This window comes from Gastrolobium bilobum, unplaced genomic scaffold (genome assembly GCF_033153095.1).
Source record: "Gastrolobium bilobum isolate Gb01-03AN ecotype WA unplaced genomic scaffold, APGP_CSIRO_Gbil_v1 utg4364, whole genome shotgun sequence".
NCBI classification, from domain to species: Eukaryota; Viridiplantae; Streptophyta; class Magnoliopsida; order Fabales; family Fabaceae; genus Gastrolobium; species Gastrolobium bilobum.
Window position 1 is genome coordinate 43,963 of NW_026898973.1, and position 13,452 is coordinate 57,414.

Genomic DNA, 13,452 nt, shown 5'->3' on the forward strand with positions numbered 1-13,452 from the left:
TTGTAGAGCTCATATGGGGCCATGCGAAAAGGAGGGAAAAATAAAATAAAATAAACCCCACACACTTTTATATGTATGTAAAAGATAAATTATTACTTACAACATGAAAGATATTAAACCCTACAAAAAAAGGAAAAGATCTTCAAAATTTATATCTGAATACAACATGGGTTCATATTTACAGGACAGCATATTTAGCAACCTCCTAAACACCCCCCCCCCCCCCCCCCCCCCCTTCTTTTTTTCTCTCTCTCTCTCTCTCTCTCTAAAACAAAAAAGTTAAACTGACAGTATAGAAAGGTTGAAAAATTTACATGAAATACAAGCCTAAGAAAATGAAAATAAAGAACAAAGCATTGTGAATTGTAAGTTTACATGCTTAGATCATACAGTGAAGGTTGTAGTTGCAGCAGTTGAAGCAGCTGATGACATGGTAGTATCATGGTTGCCTGAGGCAGAAGATGTATTATGTAAAGATGTTTTCATATCATTATCACTTTCATTTTTCCTTTTAACTTTGAGATCCATAAAATCAGAAATTAAGGCAGGTTCTGTAATCTTGCTGTCATCAACATCCATTTCTCCGGTAAGCATCTTCACCACGGAAGACATGGATGGCCGGAGCTTCGGAGATTCTTGAGTGCAAAGAAGGCCAATCTTCAGAAATTTACAAGCCTGCTCAGCATCAAATTCTCCGTTTAGTGATATATCTACCAGCCATACCAATTCCTTCCTCTGATAAAGTTCCCATGTCTGTAAAAACAGAAGCAAAAATAAGAGAAGGTCCAGAAATCTCATATAATGCTTTAGAATATGACCACACTTTTGCAACAAAATGCCAAAGACTAGGAAAAAAAAATGTGAAGTTAGCAATTCAAGATTATGAATAACTCATGAGAAAGACTTTCTTCCATAGAAAGGGGGAACAGACAGAGTCCTTTAACATTCTGATAGAAACTGGGGCAAAACACACTTAGTTATGGTGAATCCATACTTATTAATCTCGGATAGCGGCGCGTAGCGGCTGACCCTCCAAACTGCTATAGCGCTATAACGGGTAGCGCTACAACGCTACTGTGCAAAGTGTATCTAAGTAATACACTAAATTGTACTCCACAAATATAAAACTTAAAATATGAAAATGTGACATAAAAAACAAATTTGAAGGATCTCAAACTAAAACATAAATGATTTCAAACATTAAAATTCAAATCATAAACAAATTGAAGGAATTAAAATATCAAATAATGTAACACAATAAAATAAAGTGGCAAGATTAGTCAAAATTCAAACTACCACTTAAGTGAAATATCAAAATAAAAAAATTTAAGGAACTAATCATAATTGAAATCATGAACATCCAAATCTTCATCTTTACTTTCACTTGTATCTAAGTTGTAAATATCTTCCTTCTACGATGAGAACATTTTTGCAGAAACTACTGTAGCGGCGAAATAGCGCCACGATTCAGCCGCAATAGCGGCCGTTACATCCGCTACTCTTCGCCTGACCGTAGCGGTACAGTCTGTGGCGGCCAGCCACTGCACCGCAACGCAAATCCGCTATAGCGCGCTAAAGCAGGGCTATTCACAAGTATGGGTGAATCTACTCTATTATTCTTCAGCATATACTGATATCAGTACCTGTGTTGTGGATTTATAAAAAGTCAAATATCTGAAACAAAAAATATGTAAAAAAAGATATTCAAGAGGCCTTGCAATCTCCCTCACTCTTCTCCACTTTTTTCCTTACCCCTCTCTTCTCCCCTCTCCTTTTTGTATACATGCAAGTCAAACATTCCCTCTCAATTCCCCTTGATTGCCTCTCATACAATTTGTTACATTAACCATTCCCTCCTGAGAGACCTGGATCCTCTGCGCTCCTTCCTCACATACACCTTAGTTTAGGTGGTTTCCTAACACATTACTATGAGAATCACCAATGAGTTTACTTGGCATAGCGTGTGCAAAAAACCCAAATCAAACCGAACTGAATAGCGAACCAATCCAAATTGCACCTAAAGAACCACATTTTTTTGAACCGATTCAAGAACAGAATAGAACTATTTTTCTTCGAACTGGTTCAAGACGGGATTTTTTTTTCAAAACAGCAACTGAACCACGGTACCAATTTGGTTCGGATAGGGATAAAACTGAACCGAACCATACTCTCTCTTAGAAGTGTGAAAAACCAAATGAACAGAACTGAATCGCGAACCAAACCAAACCGTACCATATTTTTCCAAACCGGAACCATTTTCTCTAAATTGGTTTAAGAACCAAACCACTTTTTAAAACTGGTTTGGTTTACCATAACCGAACCAAATCATGCATACCCCTAGCACAATATAAACTAGTAGACTGACAATAGATGTTTTATAAAGATTCAATATTTTCCATTTTAATTTAAAGCATAATTCTGATATAGTTTCGATTTATACTTTAAGGGAAAAAATAAATTACGAATGGTGGTTTGGCTTGTCATATGCTTTTGCATATGAATGTGACACTGTATTTACTAGCAGTTCAAACCAAAATGGGAGTTAAATTTTTTCAGAGATGATCACACATGTTTTAATACTGGGCACTTCCAGTAAGTAAATAACAAATGAAAATGGGAAATTCTAGTTAAAATAGATGATGATTGAAGAAACAAAGGGGTAGTAAGAATTTATGCCAGTAAAAGAAATGCAAATAAGATTGAGAAAATATGAGACATTCATACTTTCTCTAGAAGATATTGCTCTCCTATTGGTAATTGTGAATTTGTGTTACATCTGCCACTGACTATCTCCATAAGGAGGACACCAAAACTGTAAATGTCTGCTTTCCGTGTCAGCTTCCCCCCTATTGCATACTCCGGTGCCAAATAACCTCTAAAATAGACCATGCATCAGTAAATTTCTGATATAAAATAATTGATTAAAAAGATTATATGCATATATAAACAGGAAAAGAGAAGCTTTCCTCTTTCTCAAGTAAGGAGGGAAAGGTGACAGTGTAAATGGAAATCATATATAATAACATCCAGAAGCAAATATAAGAGCAGTTTATCAGCACTTTCAATGACCTTAGGGATTTAGTTGAAATATATACAAATTTTGAACCAGCCAGATTAAGTTGCATTGCAGTTTTTGGACAACAAATTCGTGCACAGCATTGGCACAACTCTTACGTCACCATAAAAACAGCGTGGTAACTGATGCCATGAGAAAATATGAATCTAAACTTGAATGACATAAATTGACATGATAATTGAATCTTGTCAACTGGATTATAATTTTCTAGTATAATATAGCATGTAATTCTGACCAGTTAGAACATACTCCAGTAGTGTTAACTTCCATGTATAAGACAAAGATCTTGAATTCAAAACTGAGAAATTGAGGTAGAGGGATCAAGTCTTTCAGTTTGAGATTGGTAAGGGTAAGGCTACTTTGCAGTTTCAAGGGGAAAAACAAAACAAAATAAAAATATTCCGAAGAGACTGTAAATTACAATACTTACATTGTTCCAGCTACACGTGTGCTGACGTGAGTCATGTTTGATGGAATAAGCTTTGCAAGACCAAAATCTGAAATCTTGGGCGTAAGGTCTTTGTCAAGGAGAATATTGCTTGCTTTTATATCCCTATGAACAATAGGAGGCCTTACTTCTTCGTGAAGAAAAGCAAGCCCACGTGCAACACCGATGCATATTCTAGATCGTGTTTGCCAACTGAAGTAGATACTACTGTGACCTCTACCTGAAAGTTGAAAGAAAAAAACTTCATTAAAAAAGAATTAGAGAAAGATTGAGAGTCAAAGACTAGTTTATAAAAAAAATCCATGAAGTAAGACATTCTTCTCAACTTTGGCCCACAAGCTTTTGCAAAAGGCGTTGTTCAACAATAGTCCAGGAAAATAGATTTTAAGAGATAGGAGAACTTTCCATTTCCCATACCAAGCATAAACAGATAAAACACAGGCAGTTACCCAAATTTAAGAAAAAATGCATTTACCTAGAAGAGTTTGTGCAAGGCTGTTGTTCTCAAGGTAATTGTAGACTAATATTCTGTTATTGTTTTCCACACAACAACCATATAGCTTAACCAAATTTTCATGCTCTATTTCTGCGATCACATTAATCTCTGTCAAGAATTCCCTCACCCCTTGTTTTGATTCAGCTGAAAGAACTTTTATAGCAGCAATTTTTCCATCTTTAAGTCGTCCCTGATCATCCAACATAATATAGTTCAGATTTCATTCTCATTAATAAGAAAAGGAAGGAAAAACAATGATCATGCCAATTGCAATGATGAAATAAGCAGTACTTGAAAATGGTCTAGTTTACCTTATAGACAGAACCAAAACCGCCCTCTCCTATTTTTTTGGCTGGACTAAAATCCTCAGTAGCATTTCTAAGTTCTTTGTAGGGATAGACTCTAACATTATGAATACCTGAAATATCAGTTCAAAGTATATTCAATTAAATTCAAATATTGCAAGTAGATCTTTTCAGCGTATTATTATATCATAGATATCTTAATTCAACCACATCCCTAGAAAATTAATCAAATTTAAGGAACTATAACAATTCCATCTTGGTACTATCTACTGTAATTGGTTACAACATGTGATTAAGTTACCTTCATCAATGTCTGGATCTTGTCTTGCTGAAGACACTTTACTGAATAAGAAAGGAAAACAGGTCATGATTGAATGAAATGAAGTATCAGAAAGCAGCTTTTAATGTCAAATGGTATCAATTGCTTCAAAGGAAACCACTTCCAAGGTCACCTGGTTCAACCACAAAAAAATGTCAAGAGTTTTGAAAAATAATCAAGTGGAACGCCCATACAAATAATTGAAATGATAAAGAAAATGCAAGAATCTCAGGCCTCACAAGAGCATAACTAAGCACATTCATGGTTTTCTATAGCATATGTGACACACAAAAGTAATAACTGATACCATAGTTTAAGTTTTGCCAAATAATATTCCAATGATATTGAAACAGGATCCTTTCATAAAAGTGATGTATTGCAAAATAAATGAAGCCTAGTCATAATAAATCTACTATGAAGCTCACACATCACTATCAGATTTTCTCAATAAGTTAAGCAAATTCAACTGATTTACCCAATATATTGTAGACTGTCAAAAAAAAAAAAAATCTATAAAGGAAATTGTTTTTGAAAAATCTATAAAATTAAAATGTAAGGGAGACCCAGCAAGAACTATACTCCATTGTTCCTTAACCACTGTAATCATTTAAAATAAAAACTATGCTTTTGACTCTATTCTATAACTTCTCTTGCTCTAAGCACCAAGCTTTGCATCTCAACCTATGTTTAGGGTTGACAACATCTTCATACTAATTCAGTTTGTGCTTTTTTTTAGATCTCAAAGAAGATTTCGAACAAGAAATTGAACTAAATTCCCCAGAACTTAAACGGGAGGAAGAACACAACACCAACTATCATCTTCCTCAAAAACCAAAAAAAAAAAAAAAATCATAAAAAAATTGCAACTTTCCCAAGGACAAGAGAGAAATAAAAACAGAACACAAACCCATAATTAAAGGGTAACCAAAAACAAGAAGAAAAAAAAAGTGACATGTAACTAAAAAACATACCTCAAAACCAGGAGGAAACAAGTTCAAACACAAAGGTAAGATTGTTCAAGAGATGTTTCTTTGCAGAAGAGAAAACGTGATGAATGGGCTGAGTTTGCGTGTTTCTGTTGGGTTAAATCAATGCAATGGTATTGTCAATATCAGAATTATATGACACAGAAGACATGAAAACAACACATGCTTAACAACACATGCTTGCTTTGAATCTTCTCTCTTTCCTTTCGGTGTCAAACCAAGACGAGGCTTCTTGGATGAATCACAAGTGTTTTATAGACAATTTATTTTTTTATTAATCATGTATATGGTAATAAGGGTGATACTCTCTTGTTAAAAAAGACATTGAAAATTATAACTATACATTAATGGATTCGTTTTTTTCGTGTCATATATGATAAGATCATTTTTTTGCACACACAAATCAAGTGTGGGTTCCACGCTTAAAAAAAAAAAGTCAAACCAAAATTAGGATACAGCGCCGTATCCTCAAGATACGTTGCCGGATCCTTGTTGCAGAAATGAACAGTATCATTACTGCAACATAATTCTTATATTTCCCTATATTAATAATGATAAACAGAAAAATATATTAAAATAAATTATTAAATTATAACTATTAATTTATCTTTATATGATTATGAATTTTTTATATAATCATGCCATTATGAGAAAATAATGATGTTTGAATTAGCTCTTTAAACTCTAATTTTTTTTGCATTCACTAAGATTTGAATGCAAAAATATTACTTACGAATGAAATTAAATATATACTACTTAAACCGTGGTTTTTTTATAGACATTAAATACTAGTACAACTGTGAACATGTATGAGAAGGGCTATAAATATAAAATTTTCACATTTAGCAAAGTTTTAACATAAAAAATTCATTCTCGAATTATACATTTCTGCTTAAAACTATTTATCAATATGTTATACTTTTCAAATTATTTTTGTATGAGTTCGTGTTTTTTCTGCAGTTACCGCAGATAAGTTATCTGCAGTAAGCTCAATACGACGTCGTTTTAGACGAAAATCATGATATTTTTTGTAATTTTAATTTATTTCAGGATTATAATAATCTTTATATTTATAATTTTTTAAAATTACAATATCAAAACGACATCATTTTAAGAATAAATATAAATAACTTATCTGCATCTGTAGAAATATTTTCCTTTTTTTTATAATTATGTTTATCAATTTTTTAGGTTTCAAATTTTAAAATTTTTTTTTTATCGATTCACCTATTGTGTGATTAGTTGGATTAGAGGTGGGCAATATCGCAAGCAATACAAAACTCTCTTATTTGTATAAATTCGAATTTGAGATTATTAATTTTTTTGATAGCAATTAACATCTGAAGTTCTAGCATATTTGTCTGACTCTTATTCTCTCCAAGAATTGTATTGTAATTTTCGAGAATCAAACTCATTATGACATGTCAAGTTCTCCTTAGATTTAATTGAAATGTTATTAAACCAATAACTCTTGGGGGGATAATAGTAATAATAAAGAGGGAATTATTGGTGTTTTTTATATTCTTTAGGTTACCCCTAAATAGCGTCAAATCACATGACATAAGTTACATAAAATTGTCAAATTAGCAGGCCAATCCCCCGTTTTAAATTTATTTAAAAACGCTGATTATGTCAGAGACCAAGCCCGAGGCATTTTGAAGAATAATATGTTTCTGTGTACAGCTATTTACTAGTATTTTTTTTTAAATTATTTATCATAATGACGTTTTCTTTGTTTTAATTTTTTTTTCAGGTTAGATATAAATAGGACGAGGCATAATCTACATAATATTGTTAAAATGGTGGCCGCCTGCGTATCTCACTTGATATTTAAGGTTTCTTTTTAACTTAAAAAGTTCCAATTATGCGGCGTTATCATATAAATAATGCTTAAACCTTTTACATTATATTTAGAATGTCATGCATTTTGGTGCTTTTCATGCGATTTTTACCGTGTAAAGACTTTTTTTTTTGGTTCACACGGGTCAATTTTTTCATTCTTTCTTAAATAAGTCATTTCTTTGACCTTTTATTTCTAAACTCTTATCCAAAACTCCAGAACGTTCAGAAGACATTTACAGCTTAGGTGGAAATAGAGCGAAAGATTATTTTTTTTATTCGTTGGTTTTTATATTGGGAAAAGTGCTTATCTCTTTTTTTTTTTTTATGAAATATCTTCATCGCTTCGCGATTAGTCCGATTCGGGACGGGTCCAGATTAAGGCTTTAAACCCCTCCCAAAGGTGGTACTGAGGAGGTTCAAACACAAGTGCTTATCTTTTTAAATTGCACAATTTACATCTTTTCACTATGTCAACTCTCTCTCCTCCTTTATCTATCTCTTTTTCTCTCTTAAAATAAGACAATTTTACATCCTTTAAAATGACACACACTTTACCCTTTTATATTTACGTAAAATATCCTTATTGGGATACACCAGCTCTGATACCATGTAAAAAACCTTGGGATACACCACACTAAAAGTTAGCTCAAAGGGTGGAAGTGCCCAAGATCTTATAAACTCCACATTAGTTGCACATACAACCAATGTGGGACTATATATCTCAACACTGTTGTAACGATGTGCGAAGAAGAAAAGGGTGTAGTATATATGAAAATCTCTATTAAGTTGTATCTGTATAAAAAAGCATGTGCTTTACGGTAATAATTGACCTATTGTTATGAGAGGATGTACGAAGATGAAGGTGGTGTAATGTATAAAGATCATTGTCCTAAGTTTATCAATGAGGGTCGTTTAGTCCCGAAAGGGAGTCTCAGTGAACTGAGTGCAGCAACCCCCTTGGGGATCTCACATAACTATTTTTTAGGTGAGTGTCGCGACCCCCCTGGGACACTCACACAATTGTGTCAAGTGGCACAATCCTGTCACCCTAGACAGTCTCATTACGTAAAACTTCGAAAGACCATAGCTTTTAACTTGGGAATTCAAATCAAAAGATTTTTTTTATTTCACATAAATTTTCGAGATCTATGCAATGGCACCTCATTTGACATGTTTTATCTCTCACAAACGTAGCTCGAATTTATATCAATGTTACCACAATCACAAGGGTATTTGCCAAATTTTGGCGGAAAAAAAAAAGCCTTGATTTGTTTGGATTTTTTTAATATACTCCAGGAGTATAAAAAAAATTTGTGGTCCTTTTCTTTTTTGGGTAAAAAAAAGTACTCTTATACCCCTATCTTTTCTTATATTTCCTCCTCTATCCCCTTTTATTTTCCATTTTTGGAACGGTCTATCCTACCCCCGGTCCACAGTAGATGCGCTCAATTTGTTTAGCTTCCTCGATTTCAAAATCATTTTTGTTGAGATTTTAATTATTTGAATTTATGTCTGTTAGAGTTGTAGCAGCACCTGTGCGAGACAATGATTATGAATACTTAGCTTCAGAGGCATCAAGCATGGCCAGCATATTATCGTCTATCCCTGCTTTGTTCCTTCTTTCCCTACTACTATGGTTCCTTCTTTCCCTGCTACTATGGTTCTTCATTTTTGCTCTCACTTTTTCTTCGTTTTCTTTTTTTCACAAAAATAAATTTTAGCATCAAAGGCATCAAGCATAGCCAGCATGATTATGAATACTTAGCTTCAGAGGCATTGTAATACCCTGTATATATCCGGTAATGTTACTATACTATCGTATTAAGCTCCGCTTAATTAAAAATGCAGAATATCTTTTTCTTTTCAATTATGAAGTCATTAACATTACTAACTTGCTTATTAATCAATTAATAAAACATCGCCTGTATGCAATTACAATAAAACAGCTAACTGAAATACCTCATTAATTAAAATAACATAATGTATGGCTCTAGTCACGGAACTACAACTCGTAGACCGGACCAACTGACAGTTTATACAACTCAAGTCAAAAGTACTAACAGCATAGTGGCATGGACAACACCCATGCTCACCCAAATAAGGCAACAAAGCCCAACATAAGTCTCAACTCAAAACATAAAGAGCGGAAAACATAAACAACATCTAGTCCAGTCATACTAGCAAAATCATAATCAGCTAAGCTCTGGCCTCCTGCCGCAGAGGCATCAGTCACCACACTACCTGAACCTGAAATAAGCATTCCCCAAACGTGGGGTGAGATCTCTAAACAATAAATCTCAGTAAGACAAGGGGTCCTAAAGGATCTTCCACCCCAAGCTCACTTACATGTGCCATATAAGTTTAAAAGCAGTTCATCAATATCATTTCTAAAATAGTGCAATGTAGCAGATAATCATGTCATTGTGTCAATTCTATTCTACTGGCCAGAGAAATGCAGGAATAAGTATACGTCTATTACCCACAATTAGTGCAAGATATTACTTGCATTCACCCCAGATCACCGTCTCGTATGACGCTACATACTTTGGCTTACTGTCAAGATGGAACAACACATGCATATTAAAAGCCATTAACACATAAAGCTCAACAACATTTCATATATCAAAAGCATGTAACACAACATGCATATAACCATACCCCATGGGACATGGTGGAACCACAACATGGCTAAATCGAGGACACGAAAGCTTACCTTGCAAGCTAACACCCAAAGCCAAGAGTCCACAGCTCAAAGTCCAAACACAGCAGATTCACAATCTGTTATGGACAATTAATACATCAACAATCATACTCTACAAGTATAAAACATAAAGACAACGTCTTTTTATTACGTTTTACGTCTTAAGGCTTCTCACCAAGCCATAAGCCCTTAATCACATGATTATGACTTACATTAATTAATTACAGAAGTTCAACTTCCTCAAACTAGGGTCCACAAACCCATAGATCAGTTCTGGATGAACAGTACGCTATTGTTCCTCGCAAACCCAGAATATCCAGATATTCTTCGGGGGCATATCCGGATATGCAATATCCGGATATCTCACAGGCAATATCCGAATATCACTCTGGCAATATCCGGATATCAATATGGATATCCCACGGGCAATATCCGGATATTTCGCGACAGAATGCAGTTTCTGCATTTTGCGAAGATATCCTTCCAAGGTTCCATTTTTATCACTTTCAAACGTTAAAGCAAGCATCTTTATACTGTTTTAGGGTCATAACATTGTTGGTTACTTGTTTAACTCATTAAACATGCAAAGACACCTCCTTTACTCAACAAAACACATGATCAAGGTTGGTACAACTCACCAAAGTCTAAAACAGAGGCAAAGGGTTGCTCTTGGAGCTCACAACCAGCTCCCAAACTCTGACTTGGAAGAGTGCACAAAAATGCACAACAAGGTGGTTCCTTTCTTCACAAAGATGACCACTTGGAGCTTCAACAACCAAGAACAAAGACCCAACACTCCAACCCACTAACTCAGCCCCCTCACAAGCTCAACACAGCCACCATCACTCAGAAAGTGGTCCCTTTATCCTCACCAACCACACACCCAAGTGTTTCCCCAAGAGAGAGTGTGAAGAAATTCAAAGGAAAAGCTTCAAGGTTTGAAAACTCAAGAGAAGAAGGCCAAGGAACCAAGTTCTAGTCAGCCACCTCAAAACCTCACGCTCAAAAATATGTTTCCTAGGTTTGTGTGCCCTTAAAAGATAGTATTTATAGCCATAGCTCACTTAAACACACAGTATTAGCTTTAATTTCTACTCTTAGCATTTTAATCCCAAACTCAGTATTCTTAACCTACTTAATTTTACCAAAATTAACATATTTTTCTTATAATTTTCGGAGCACCTTTCCGGTACGCGCTTTTTATGGCCAGTACCAGTTTTCAACACCAGTTCTCATTATTTTGACTTGAAACTCGTTTTACAAGTCCTACATATTATTCTAGTAATTATTATGCCCTTATTATAATTTTCCGAGATACTTTTTTGGTACGCATTTATACCGACTAGCAGAACCGGTATCTGCACTTTTCTTCCGAAAAGCGACTTTCAGCATTCTTAATCACTTACTATAATTATTAAAGCCTCATAATAATTATTAGGGTCAATTATGGAATTATTTCCTAATTTCACATAATTAACTAATTAATTCCTTAAATAAGGTGCAGGTTCTTACATTCACCCCACTTTTTTAAGATTTTGTCCTCAAAATCAGAATATACCTGTCTCGGAAGTCGGGATACTGCCGGAGAAGCTCGTCCTCTCGCTCCCAGGTACACTCCTCAGGAGTTCTTTCTGACCATTGCACTTTGACCATCGGAATGATCTTGCTCCTCAGCTGCTTCTCGCTATGATCGAGAATCTTGAGTAGTCCGACGGGAGTCTTTAAGTTCTCCCGAACCTCCACATCTTCCGGTTTCACCACGTGCGAAGGATCCGCTACATACTTGCGAAGTTGAGACACGTGAAACGCGTCGTGGATGTTGGCTAGGTTCGGAGGCAAGGCAAGCCGGTAGGCAACATGCCCTACTCTACCAAGAATCTGGTATGGCCCAATAAACCGCGGGCTCAGCTTCCTCACTTCGGGTGCCCGTCCAACACCTGTGACAGGTGAAAGTCTCACAAACACGTGCTCACCCTCACTGAACTCCAATGGACGATGCTTGACATCGTAGTAACTCTTCTGGTGATTCTGCACCTGCTTCAGCTTTTCCCTGATCATCTGGATCTGCAGGGTGGTATCTTGGACAAAGTCAAAGCCAAACAACTCATGATCCCCAACCTCAGACCAGCAGGTAGGTGTACGACACCTCCTACCGTAGAGCGCCTCGTAGGGTGCCATGCCCAGGCTAGCATGGAAACTGTTGTTATACGAAAACTCCACCAAAGAAAAGTACCTATCCCATGCCGAGCCCTGCTCCAACGTGCAAGCCCGCAACATGTCCTCCAAGGTCTGGATAGTCCGCTCAGTCTATCCATCAGTCTGAGGGTGATAGGCTATACTCAATCTCAACTGAGTACCAAAATCTCCCTGCAGCGCCTCCCAGAATCGAGATGTGAACTTAGGGTCCCTATCACTGATGATACTCTCAGGCACCCCGTGAAGCCTCACGATCTCGCGAACATACAGTTTGGCCAACTGCTCAGTAGTGAAGCTCACCTTCACTGGAAGAAAATGGGCAGACTTCGTCAGTCTGTCCACAATGACCCATATCGAGTCACAGCCAACATGAGTCTTCGGCAAACCCACAACGAAGTCCATGGAAATGCTCTCTCATTTCCATTCCGGAATCTCAAGAGGTTGAAGTTTACCAGACGGCTTCTGATGTTCAATCTTCACCTTCTGGCAGATCAAACACTTGGACACATACACAGCTATGTCCTTCTTCATTCCTGGCCACCAGAAATTCCTCTTAAGGTCTTGGTACATCTTTGTAGCACCAGGGTGAACAGTAAACTGTCCTTTATGGGCCTCAGCCATAACCTCTTCGGTCAAAGGACCTCGAGGAATCACAACACGCTTCTGAAACAACAGAAGTCCATCCTCACTCCAAGACACACCGTCTTGGTTCTTCACGTAGTCGAGACACTCTCTCTGCACTTGCGCCTCTTGGATCTTCTCCATAAGCTCATTCCTGACTCTCACAATCTCCATCTCGAGAAGTGCACCCCCAAACAAGGTTGTCACTTCAAATCTCGAAACTTCTCTATGAGGTCGAAGTCACCCATCGTCAAACTGGATAGACTCACGGATTTCCGACTCAAAGCGTCAGCTACCACATTGGCCTTGCCAGGATGGTACTTCAACTCAAAGTCGTAGTCCTTCAGAAACTCCATCCATCTCCTCTGCCTCATGTTCAGCTCCTTCTGATCAAACAGATACTTCAAGCTCTTGTGGTCACTGAACACCGCAAACTGCATACCGAACAGGTAATGCCTCCAA

At 36.3% G+C, this 13,452-nt stretch overlaps 1 protein-coding gene across 1 annotated transcript; it reads right to left on the reverse strand.

The window, feature by feature from the left end:
- Positions 1 to 237: 237 nt before the first annotated feature.
- On the reverse strand, positions 238 to 5,837 carry LOC133285949 (cold-responsive protein kinase 1-like). The gene is made up of 7 exons (XM_061483271.1): positions 5,616 to 5,837; positions 4,627 to 4,777; positions 4,332 to 4,438; positions 4,000 to 4,210; positions 3,507 to 3,744; positions 2,725 to 2,875; positions 238 to 753 (listed from the first exon to the last, which is right to left on the reverse strand). The coding sequence occupies exons 2-7, from the start codon at positions 4,691 to 4,693 to the stop codon at positions 385 to 387; spliced, it is 1,143 nt and encodes a 380-aa protein (XP_061339255.1). The 5' UTR covers positions 4,694 to 4,777; positions 5,616 to 5,837; the 3' UTR covers positions 238 to 384.
- Positions 5,838 to 13,452: the final 7,615 nt, after the last annotated feature.